The sequence below is a fragment of the Lineus longissimus genome, chromosome 2 (assembly GCF_910592395.1).
Source record: "Lineus longissimus chromosome 2, tnLinLong1.2, whole genome shotgun sequence".
Classification (NCBI taxonomy): Eukaryota; Metazoa; Nemertea; class Pilidiophora; order Heteronemertea; family Lineidae; genus Lineus; species Lineus longissimus.
Window position 1 is genome coordinate 5,222,308 of NC_088309.1, and position 12,864 is coordinate 5,235,171.

The following is a 12,864-nucleotide window of genomic DNA, read 5'->3' on the forward strand; positions in this document are numbered from 1 at the left end:
ACAATTTCACAAAAGGCTAAATGGATAGCCTCTATTATTTACTTACTCACCGTTATTGATATACCTTTCCCCAGTGCCATTACTAATGACTTTATTGTTTAGATTAGAGTACCGGTACCTGATATGGTACCGATATAAAGTTGGACGGGTCAGTCAACAAAAGTTGTGGCTTGATCATCGCCACTCTCTAACAACAAAACGAAATAGATTCCAATGTTAGTAATTGCCATACAACGATCTACGTATAGCTGGGATTGATAGAAATGGTTTAACACCGGTCAATACTTTATAATGACATTCCCTTAGTTTCATCTGCAGCACACTATTGTCCTAGAATTCTATTACAGCTATAGGAGCCAATAAATGTTTGAAAAAATACGACGATACCAATTAAGGGGATGGGTACACTGGGGGTCACTAGGGAGTAATAGTGCTTGTCCCATGACGGTCTTTAGGCTAATACAGGAGATGGACGGTTCTCACTTATAGATAAAATGATAACTTATTGTCGCCTAGTATTGCCCACCAATCAGTGATAATAGCTAACTCAGACCGGCTATATAGCCAATCTCAGACCGGTCGATTCATCGCTAAGAAGTCGAAACAAAGGCCGAGCCAGTAGATGACTTCATGAGCATAGGACAACTTGGCGTCACCAATAGTGTCGTCACAATATAGAAACATGTAGGGCCTGAGTTGCCTGGCTGAAGTAACTTCCTCATAGAGCAGGTTACTCGGATTGCCATGCCATGCCATGCTCTTCTGACAGGATGGCGGCAAGATGGCAGACGATGTGATTTGCGACGTGAGAATATTCTATAGTTCTATCGTGTTCAAACTTGCTGTTACGCGTGAATATGATGTGTAATGGAAGCAGTGGAAGTATGCTAGTAGTGACGTGTAAGTGCAATACTAAGCATACAGCACTTACTTAACACTAAAAAACACTAATATCGTACCAACCCCTGCTGCGCAAAATGTGCTTAATTTCGGCAAGTCGCCTTGACTGCGCATTTTCCAAGTATAAACGGATGAGTGCTAGGGAAGCGCGGCGTGGGTCGAGTAATGCTGCAAATCGAAAATGTTGACTGGCACTGCTCTGAACAAACTTGTGTTCGATATCTAGCGAGAAAAAAACCCCGGTCTCAAATCGGTGAAACTATATGATCAGGGTCTTAAAATGACTTATACGTGGTTTTACAGTGACACTGAGCCGGGTCAGCTCAAGTCAGTAGTAAAGCTGAAAATGCACTTTTGAATGATTCACTTTTGCCTCTCTCAAATTCTCTCACTCGCACTATGAAGTTGCAGCCTCGTAAAACCACACGCTTCCCTGCGAGATCTCGTGATATTTGGGTGGTCGATCGCTCCGAAAACGTAGCTACAATCCAACCTTGCGTCAGGAATTGGCGGAGGCGCAATGACTTGGGACGAGGCTGATGAAGTTTTAGGCGAGTACGAGACCCGGAAACAGACTAACAAGAGGCGTGGACTGGTTAAATATACATTCAGGCAATGAACGTCATTACGGGATGCTGCTACATTAAGTAATAAGCGGTGAATACGTTATGCTGAAATTACACAATGAAGCAAAGCAAATATTTTGGCATAATCTCTTTAAGTAAATATATCTCCCTTAAATATCATAGCAACATGCTAACATTGACATAACGACGCATTTGCGTCATTCTCCATTCAATTTCTTGTCAATCCGTAATATAATTCTGCCGGACACATCAGTTTCGGGCACACTAAGTTCGATGTGCGAGATGAAGAAATGGCGGTTCACTCTTTTACCCTTTCAGTTGATACTGTAGAGAGTAGAGTTTTTTCTTCAATTCATTTCAACTGTGTTGTCTTCTGGAAATGACACGCAGCATTTTTTACGTCGCGGTATCTAGATTAACCTTAGTGTTCACTGCTTTGTACCTGATATCAACATTTGGAACGCTATAGGAAATTTGATAAACGACGAGAACAGTCGGATCTGGAGCATACATGTATACGATATTCGGAGAGTAGGCCTACAGGTATTTTACTTGTACACCAAAACGCGGATAACATTTTTTCGTTAGGTAAATAACGACTCTGGATAACATTTTTGAGTTAGATTAATATCAACGCGCCGTCGGATAAGCTTTTCGTTAGACAAATCACAACGCCGGATAAAATTGTTCCGTAAGGTAAATCACAACGCTGGCGGATAACCTATTTTCGCAAGATACTTGCACATGTAAATCAAACCGCCGGAACATTTTTCCTTCGAAAAACCGCAACACAACTTTTTTGGGCGAACCCCCGATAAGTTTCTTTGCTCGACTTTCTTGGACTACAAAGTGATCATGGATCCATTGGAGAAAGCTGCTGAGCAGCAGAAGCAAGAGCAAGATGTACAAGAGTCGTTCTCTCAGAAAGCGGCTTCATTTCTCTCCGACAGCAGTGTGGTTCCCCTCACCCGCATGTACAAAAGCTCCTCAGTTTTTACGAAATTTGCCTGGTGCGCTACCTTCCTATTCGCTGTCGGCATGTTCACTTTCTACATGGAATCGATCATAAGAACCTATTTCAATTACCCGTCTGAAGTTAATATCAAGTTGATGATTTCTCCAACCCTTGATTTCCCCGCGATAACGATCTGCAATATGAACCCAATACGCTTGAACCAGTTGATGAAGCACGAGGAAATTCTAAAGATGATAGGAGTGGAAGATATTGATAAGCAAAAGAATATGATGTATGAACGATATGAAGATGAACATAGACATCCGGGTTCAGGCGAAACAGGCACAGCCCCGGGTTCAGGCGAAACAGGCACAGCCCCGGATCCTGTCGAAACAGGCACAGCCCCGGATCCTGTCGAAACAGGCACAGCCCCGGGTTCTGTCGAAACAGGCACAGCCCCGGTTTTAGTCGAAACAGGCACAGCCCCAGGTTCAGTCGAAACAGGCACAGCACCGGGTTCTGTCGAAATAACTACTGCATTCACAAACCCCGCAGCCGGATTAGCAACAACCGTCATTAGTGGCAGTAGTAAGTATATATGACTGATGATGTTTTTCACTGAATGCGCTACGCACATAACGCAGTAAAAGTTCCGCCCTTTTTGTAGCAATCCCCGGCATTATGGCCGAAGAGGTCACCGAATTTGCGCAAAAGCGCATTTCCGTGTAAATCTGCTCACTGTCCAGAGACTCAAAAGACCAATTTGGGACAGATGGAAATTGTACAATTGTCATTAAGCACCAACACTGAATTTCTATAATCCGTGCAATCATGATTGCAAAAGAACATATTTCAAGCTCACACAGCGGAAAATCATGTAATGATAGAGTTGCAGTCAGCAGGCAACGTGTCCAAAATATATTTCAGACTGTCCTATCAGAATGACGAATCCCGTAGTGGTCGATTTGTCACGGCTCTCAGCCTATTCTTATCAGAATACTAAACTGACAAAAAACCGGGCAAGCATTTCTTAAAATTACAAATATTATTCGATTTGATCCTTTTTCATCACCCTTGCTTTTATTCATTCAGCTACTCCAGAATACAAACAATGGGACACGTTGAAGGAAATGGGTGAAGACAAGGAAAGGGAATACTTCGGGACGATGGATTCGATGTACAAGTACCAGGCAAAATTCACCGACTTGGCGGCAGCCCTGGATGAGGAGGTCGTAGAAGACTTAACCCATCAAATAGAAGACTTTATGATTTCATGCCAATGGCAAGGATACCCGTGCGCTCCCACGTATGTAAAATTCCTAAATTCATTTTTCGAACCTTCCCGACCCAGCCGGCCCCAGATTTTTTTTCTTCATGACTCCTTCAAGGGTCAAAATTCACACGTTTCTCAATTTCCCATTTGTATCAAATAAAATGAGCAGATTATATCATGAATGTTTACCCATGGACAAGTGATGAGCTCAGTGGAATCAACGACACTGGATGTCAAAATGCTATTTCAACAGTGTCGTGCTACGCGGTGGTTGGTTCCACATTGTAAATAATGTAAGAAACGTGGCATCTTTACTAAACATTTTGTAGTTAACCATGGCGGTGACTTTTAATTTGGATCTTGCAAAAAAGGCAATCAGAAAATATTTGTGCTTTCCGTAACCAGAGTTTTTAAAATAAATCACAAAAACAATGGCTGTCTGGCAGGGTGGAGCACCCCATCTCTAACGTTGTCTTGTGAGCCCACTGGGCAGGAGAGTGAGCAGTTCGCGCACCATGAAAAATATTCCGCAACAAATGTCGCACAACCTGCACCTTTCAGTGTATACTAATATTCATAACATTTCCTTTCAGGAACTTTACTCAGTTTTTCAATTTCAAATACGGCAGCTGCTGGACATTGAACTCTGTTCTCGGTAGAGGCGACAACTGGACGGCTAAAGCAGCTCCACTGAAGACTAGTTCGACAGGCCCCAGAGCGGGTACGTACAGCGCGCGGACAGGGCAGTGGTCATATTGAACGATCATAGAAAATTCCTTGCAACATTTTCAGGCTATTATTTTGTTAGACATGATAAAGGTTAATATTGTGGTGTATGATGCATTTTAAAAAGAACATCCTTATACCACTCCTTCTTCAGGCTTGACGCTTGTATTGAACGTGGAGCAATATGAATACGTGAAGAGTCTAACCCCCGAGGCTGGCGTAAGAGTTGTTGTTCATCAACCAAAGGAGATGCCCTTCCCGGAAGATGAAGGGTTTGTCGTCTCACCTGGATTTGCGACAATGGTTGGCCTCCGACAGGTGAGCTTTTTCCTTGGTTACTGAGTATATCGGGTTCTCTTCAGATGTATAGCGTGGAGGTGAACGCACCTCTATAATTCAGTTATTGATATCATTACACAGTCGTATTGTTACAGACGTACTGTTAGTTCCCTCCTTCTCCATCAATGTTATCTTCTTCCTGATCTTTAGATATATAGTTACATATACGTTGAGCATATACGCATATACAATCTGTACCGCCCCTGGGATAGAGTATAGTTGTTCGACACACGGTGGAACCCCAAACTTTCTTTTGCAAGACACTACAGTTCTGTATTGTTTCAATTATAAATTCCAGAGAATGATAACGAGGCTTCAAGCCCCTCATGGCACCTGCAAAAACAATGTTGATTCTAAGACCCTGTATTCCAAGGAGTTTCATGTAGACTACACGGTAAACGCCTGCCAAAAGACTTGCCTACAGAATGCGATCTACAGGAAGTGTGGATGCGCTCTTCCAGATATACCAGTCCCGAACAGGACGAATCTCACTATCTGTGTGAGTGTTGGAGAGCCAAACAATACTGTTCACGCCGGTGAGTAGGCCTATGCTGTAGAATAGGTAAGATTAAGAGAATCTATACTTGTTGGTGATTTGAAAATATCACCTAATGTATTAAAACCGCTACATCAGCATAATACCATAATGACACGGTGACGGGGACTCGATTATATGATGGGAAGAAGGTTCAAAATCAACTAGTTAGAATACTTTTTTGCACTGGGGTGTCATACCTTGATGTCCTTCATTATATTGACTACTGATGAAGAAGAGTTGGTACGTTTGTGCACGTGTAGCGTATGTTATAGCCAAATTATTATGCATGTCAGTACGTGTATACAATCAAAAATGGTGGATTACGAGGCCTTGGGAACTCCAACCAGCTAAAAAGTTTTTTTTGTAGCAGTCTCATTCAAACAATCCTTGATTCAGATCATCCCTCTATTTCAGCAATGGCAAACTGTACAAAAGATGTCCGATACCGCTACAGAAGTGGAAACCTCAGGTGCAACTGCCCGCAGTCGTGTTCGTAAGTCTGTTGAACTGCAGTCTGTGCTTTCAACATTTTATAATCACATCGTACATACGATAGATTGCGAAACCACTGTGGAAAAGCCAGTCAAAGCGAATTATTGCTATGGAGACAGAAAGAACGATCCAATGACCACATTGTCTTTATCATTTAGGGTTGGCAAGAGCGGCACATCATGCCACCGGTGTATAGCAGATACAAAAACGTACCCAACTTGTATCAAAATACCCATCATAACAAAATGGATATACATAATGGACACTTCTTCCGGCATGTGTACGCTTGTCCACAGTAGGAGTGCATAGGGTCATTCCATTTTCGTGTTTTTGTCGGACGGGTACATTGTACATCGACCTATAAAATATGGACACCTGACACGTCGAGGTCAAGGTCACGCCTATGTAGCGTCCGTACACTTTCTATTTTCAGAACGACCTATTACCAAACGAGCATATCAACGGCTACTTACCCCTCAAAGCACTATGAGGTATATACTCTATTTCCACTTATATAAGGTCACAGTTGACTCTTAGCGACACGGCAACTGTAGTGGTTCTTGACAGCACGAAATTGAAGTTTTCTATCATTACGCAAGAGTTCGCAGAACTTTTGACGATTCTAAACTAAATGATCAATATGATCAATTTGCGGATGACACCCTTGTGACAGCCCTTTGATACAGAGGTATGGATTTTGCGTAGTTATATACCTATATCAAAATGCATGTATAGCCATGCTCATCTTCGTATATCCTCAAGCGTTTTCGATATTGTTAATAGACCTTGAGATCCGATTGCTGATAACGACTGTGCGATTCTTGATAATGACCTCGATTTTGCTGATAATGATATCGAGATTACTGATAATGAGATCGAGATTGCTGATAATGCCTTTCTGTTAACAGAAGCTTCTGAAGTCGACTCTGGAACAAACTGGTGGAGGAGGAAAAGAACATATGGACGACTTGTAAGTCTAACACACCCACACGACCCACACTCACCTAAAGGTCGTCAATCTTTAAATGATAATGAGACGACCAGGAGTATTTGTGCCTACCTGCTGATGAAATGTATGTACAGGAATTTATTCAATCACCTCACCAACAGCTACGTGTAAAGAGTATTGGTTACATTGAGACAGAAGATCGCCGAAAGATGTCGACATTCTAAATTTGAATGTACTAATGGGTAGATAATTCGGAAACCGAAAATATCAAAGTTTGGCCAGCTCGACTGAAAAGTCAGGGTATTATATCATTTATCATTTTCGACAGCAAGCTTTTGTGAGGGCGACAACCGAAAGGTTTCTGAGTCAAACATAATTTTGCCTCCTGAGACTGTAAAACTAACTATTCAGTCTTTCTTCTAATAATTACAGCGATGAAAACATCGTGAAGTTAGTCATCTACTTTGAGGACCTCAATTATGAAATGGTGGAGACTGTCATATCCTATCCGGTAGGTGTTATGCATCAGCATGCTCGATCCATTGTCATAAAAACCGCACCTGGAATGACAAAGCAATGAATTTACTTTTAGAAGTCCATCTGTTTGATAATACATCCCAAAAGATAGAAGCTTTTTCATGTATATTCATAGACAAAACATGCATGATATACATGTGCTTGAATCATTGAAGTATTTTTGCTATTCATTGATTTTCAGGTGGAAAAACTCCTCAGTGACTTCGGAGGGTTGATTGGCCTTTGGCTTGGCGCCTCTTTTATCACGTTTCTCGAACTAGCAGCATTTGCTGGCGATATATTCAGGTACATCGCTCGGAAATGTAACTGTAAGTCCGATGCAGAGAAAGTTCAACCCATCATGGACCATTGGAAATTAAAGACAAAAGAAGCAAAGGAGAGTAAGAGCTTTGAGGCTGCGATGAAAGGACCTAAAAAGGGTCATCTTGGCTTTGAGAACAAGGTCTTCGATGTGAATGAGGCGAACTGGTAGATAGAGTGGAAAACCAGGGGAAGTGCATATGAGCCCAGTGTAAGGAAGTCTTCACTACAGTACTTACAAAATAGGCCAGGGGATGGTTTCTTCTGTATTTTCTTAAGCATCAATTCTGAACTGTCTTCAGAATTAGAAATATTTAGTTGGAATGATCAATGATCGAGGATCAATGTTGCTATGTAGTAATTCGACGTGTGAGATGTTGCCCGAATCGGAAACGTATTCAATGAATAAAAAAGTAGTAGTTCAGTCAAATAATATTGCTGTTTAAATTCATCCCCTACATGCACCTCTTGGGGAAAAAATGTTGAGACGGGCTAAACCGTAAATTTCTTTGCATTCTTGGTGAAGGCTGATTAGGTTCCAGAACAACAAATTAACATTGTAACCCGGCATCTTAACACACAATCAAGGAGCAACATGAAGTTTGAAATTCCCGTCGACGCGAGATATGTCTCGCTGTACATCCTCAGAAAGATGGCCGAGCAAGTATGAAAATAATGGGCTCTATATTCATCTCAAATATCAACTGACGAACGATCACTCGGAATAAATATAGAGAACGATGATCTTGATATATAAAGCGATGGTAAAAATATCGTTCTCTGCAAGAAGCGTGTCAGATATCCACAAATATACCACAAGTCCTGTGTAGCGTCAGTCTCTAGTCTAGTTAAAACATTATCTTCGTCACTGTCGTCGTCAACACCATTTGGCAGAGTTTAAAAGTCTTATGAAGAGACAAACGACGATGTGGGAACTGCAAGTGCGTAAATCTACTTTATTGGCTACTTTTCTGAATATTTCCCCGATTCCTCGAACAACTATAGTTATTGAAGTCAATTTACGAGTGTCGCATTATAGCAAAGGGCTGAATTAAGGACAGGCCTTTGCAGTTCCTTCATTTGTCCTTTGCTGGGTTGCAAAACCTCCCTTACGTATCCGCAGCACGTAATATGTTGACGACAGCAATGTTATAATCATGTGGGGTTTGAGTTGAGTATTTTCAAGAAGTGCTTCGAGGGTGAACGCCTCAACATGGAGGAGGGAGTTGGTGATTACAACAAGACCACAAAAACGGACTTTAACGACTCTGACTACTCTTTCTTGAAAATGTGGCTGATCGGTTTGATGTACTGGCCAGCACTTATCTATGTTCCGCTAGGTGTCGTTGGCAACGTCACTTCCTTCCTGATCACGACGAAGAAGAGTAACAGGAACGTCAGTACTTGTGTGTACATGAGTGCGTTATCTGTGGTGGACACTAATGTCCTATTATCCATTCTGTGCTACAGGAGTCTTTTCGTTCATGGTTTGGGAGAAACAATACAGGATCGATTTAACAGCATTGTGTAAGTAATCAAAAGAGTTCCTTGGGATGGCATTTTAGGAGGGTTTCAGACATCATGGGCAACAGCATCAAGGCGTTAAAAACTAATAAATTGTGCTGCTACCTTTGAAGTTACATATTGCACTCCTGTCGATCAAATTTCCGTCATTTTTTTATATTTACTTTTTTCGTATTTTGATCCGAATTTTTAACCATGTGCGAACTGTCATCGAGGCTACTGTTTAACTGTTGCGACACAACTTTTTCTCGGTAGCTTGTATTCACACTATTTTCATCTTTCAGTTTCTTCTGGTATTGGTCTTACACGGCGGGTATGGCGTCCGGGCTTTTTCTGGCGGGCATGAGCCTCGACAGAGCAATTGCAATTTTGTTCCCATTGAGAGCAAAGGCATTCTGTACAGCATCAAAAGCTAAGAAAGCAATCGGTATAGGTTTCATCCTTCCAGCAGTCTTGAACGTCAATATGTTTTTCACTTTTGATCTGAATAAAGATATAATTACGGGGTTGGAGTCCGTGTACCTAAATTATCCTGAGCCGCGCTGGGTGGAGCAAGTTGTCGGAGCTTACATGCTCAGTTTTGGCACGATAATACCTTTCAGTGTCATCATGACATGTAATGTCATCATCATAGGAAATGTCCGTAAAGCCGCAAGAACTAGAAACAAGATGGCGGCTGACGGCGGTGGCGCCGCCTCAGAGGAAAGACATCTTACCAGAATGCTCATCTTGGTTGCTGTTGCTTACGTCATTCTCTCTATACCAATGAGATTGTACGACATGGTATTCTCAATACCGGCGCTAGTTGAGAAATACGACATGAGCGACCCCTATTGGAGACTAAGATTCAATGTAGAGTTATGGACAGTAACAGAAATGTGGGATGCAAATTTCGCTGTTAACTTTTATCTGTATTTCATGGGCGGTGGTAAAAAGTACAGAAATGAAGCGAAACAGGTTTTTACTATGTTTTGCTGGAAGCAAGACAAGGAAAGATAGACGAAAGCCAATAGTTAGCAGTGATGGTTAAGATATCAGGCTGGTGTAGAAGTAAAAAGAGTACCCCTGGAGCTATTGTATTCTGACGGATTATGGTGCATCTATATATAGGGGCAATGGCCACAAATAGCTCGGATATTAAAGCGCATAATAGAATCCTTTGTTCTCCGGACATTTCACCCTGGGGCATTTCAAACTTCTACACCTGGTCAAATCCAAAAAGTTGCGTAGTTTTTGAATCCGCGACACCAGCTTGAGTGCAGAGTAAAAATGTCCTTATGGTGATATATGGTGCTTATATTGTACTTTACATAAAAAATATCCTAAACCAGATAGATTTTCATTAATAACCAGAACATCATTTTAACTGATAACTGTAGGATAAAGCTTGGTTGATGACTAGGCTCCCAGGTGGCAGGACTGAAAAAGCAGGTTTGGTCACCTAGGAGTGAAATGATGAACTACATGTAAGGGCTCTTATCATTCTTGGATATTCTCGCCACTATATCCGTGCAACTTTGTGGGAACTTCATACCTATGTGATGTTATCAGCTAATTTTTCAGGATAAGATAATTTTTTACTTTGCCCCCAAATGTTGTCACCAATGACATTGTTTGGGATATGGCCCACAGCCTTTAAGGATAAAAATCTGAGAGATTTGCAAAGCGTTAAAAGAACATATTACTGTCATTGTACACACTGGTACTGCATAGTTTTTGACCGCACTTAATGGAATTTGACACAAAGAATACAGTGCTATCAAAAACTACTGCGGTATAGCTGGGGTCCAGTCCAGCAGCGGTGCTAGGTGGTTCAATTTTCTAGGGTTGTAGCTGCAATATACAAAGGCCGAGTTTAATACAGCTGGTATGACAGACGCTCCCACAGATTTACTGAGCATTCGTGGTGCGATGCTGTGAAAATAAAGCCATTGTTACTCTGATTATCAGTTGAGATACAATCAAGTCACTTTTACTATACCCGGAATACACAATGCGACATCGCGACCCACCGCCCATCGGACCTATTGGTTGAAGTTCAACAGCCGAAAGACGTTCACTCGGTTAGATAATGATAGGGTAAATCGCTCTCAAGATTTTCAATTGAAACATAGCCGCTGGCACCCCGCCACACACCATCATCTCGTCCCGTCGTTCGTTAAGTTATTTGCAAAGAAACAAGTTGCCTTGCAAAGAAACTTGGTTTCGTATAACCAGGGTTTGTTTGAATAAATGAAGACGCAGCTTTCCTACTCGCCACCCCTTTTTACTCTCGTTTACTCCATTTACTTTAATAGAGTGCAGTTCTCACCCGATAGAATCACTCCTCTCAGAAGCATGGTTCGGCAAGCAAATACATGTCTTGACAGGAATGGTTATCTATGCCACTGTGTTGGATGCGATTGTTTGAGGTTGAAAAGTCGAGTCCCCCTAGCCAGTCTCATCTGAGTATCCATATTTGAAATACATGTAGACGCGCATTCGGATGTAATCATCCTATGAGGTGATTTTCAAACATCACTCCTTAAAGCCACTCCCTCAGTGAAGGGTCGCTGGCCACATCAAGTTCGGGGTGACTAATCTGGTGCGTGTGACAGTTAATTTTGTCCCAACAGATTTGATAGAAAGATAGTTTTCATACTCAGCAAAAGATGCAGTCTGGAGTGATAAATTCGTGAATGCTTATCTATTTTAGACCCGTTTCCAGCGTCATTCAATGATATTGATAGTCCACTTTATGTAATGCAGCAAATTTATTGGTTTAAACTTTTAACCTCTGCAAGATATATCATCTTGGGCCCGGTTGTTCAAAACAGGTTTTGTCATTTTAACGCTGGTGTTAACTCTAATGAAGTGAACTATAAAGGAGATAATGCCAAGTTATGTTAACACCAGCGTTAGTGACAAATATATTTTGATCAAACAGGCCCCAGAGCCGGGGTTCCTTGCTCTATATACCTTTAAGATTTGATAACGAATTGTGGTCGTTTCGTTCTATGAAAATCCCCCACAATCATTTCGGTTTTCACATTTGGTTGACTTAACAATCAGTCGTGAGTGTCTGCTAATACGCAAATTTAGGGATGACAAGTTTTTATGTCTGACTCGGATGAAGAGTTTAATCAGTTTTTTTATATATTTCTCGGTAAAGGCGCTGATGTTTTGCGGTATTGTGTCTGCTTGCCCCGGTATTTACTCTAACAGGAACTAAAAAAACCCACGACTGATCTGCGCCGGAGTGCGGTATTGATTGATTGATTGGTAATCTGGACAGTAAATAAAAACAGTCGGACAATACCTTGTACCTGATGTCCTTCAAATACCGTTACTTTATTGCGACAGGGAAAAATGGCATGTTTATCTTGTTTGTACCAGTGATTGTCTTGTTTTCTTTGAAGTGTTTCCTGTTAGCAGTGGTTACAAATCAATGACAACTTGATGGACGTGTAGGCCTATTAGGTCACTATGTAAAAGGTTTTAAAAGAACGGGCACCCTGAAGGACATGAATGGTTCCAAAGCACGGACAACAGACTTATCTCAAGAGCAAATATGTCTGTCTTAAACGAAACCCAAGGCGAGATTGCCGCTCAATTAAAACATTCAGTTAATTTTATCGTATGACTTCCGCAGGGGTGTGTCTCTATGACTAGTCTTGCTGATGGTCGATTAAGCAACGTTCTCTCGAAAACCGTTGACCCTTATTGAAGCTTTAAAAAATGAGAGCGCCCAAACAAGTGATTTTC

The 12,864-nt window shown here is 41.5% G+C and overlaps 1 protein-coding gene across 1 annotated transcript; it reads left to right on the forward strand.

Annotated features, from left to right (window-relative positions):
• The first annotated feature begins 1,730 nt into the window (after positions 1–1,730).
• Positions 1,731–8,040, forward strand: LOC135483573 (amiloride-sensitive sodium channel subunit alpha-like). The gene is made up of 10 exons (XM_064764545.1): positions 1,731–3,030; positions 3,535–3,748; positions 4,309–4,436; positions 4,596–4,759; positions 5,079–5,316; positions 5,733–5,811; positions 6,244–6,301; positions 6,719–6,780; positions 7,192–7,270; positions 7,478–8,040. The coding sequence occupies exons 1-10, from the start codon at positions 2,343–2,345 to the stop codon at positions 7,766–7,768; spliced, it is 2,001 nt and encodes a 666-aa protein (XP_064620615.1). The 5' UTR covers positions 1,731–2,342; the 3' UTR covers positions 7,769–8,040.
• The last annotated feature ends 4,824 nt before the right edge of the window (positions 8,041–12,864 follow it).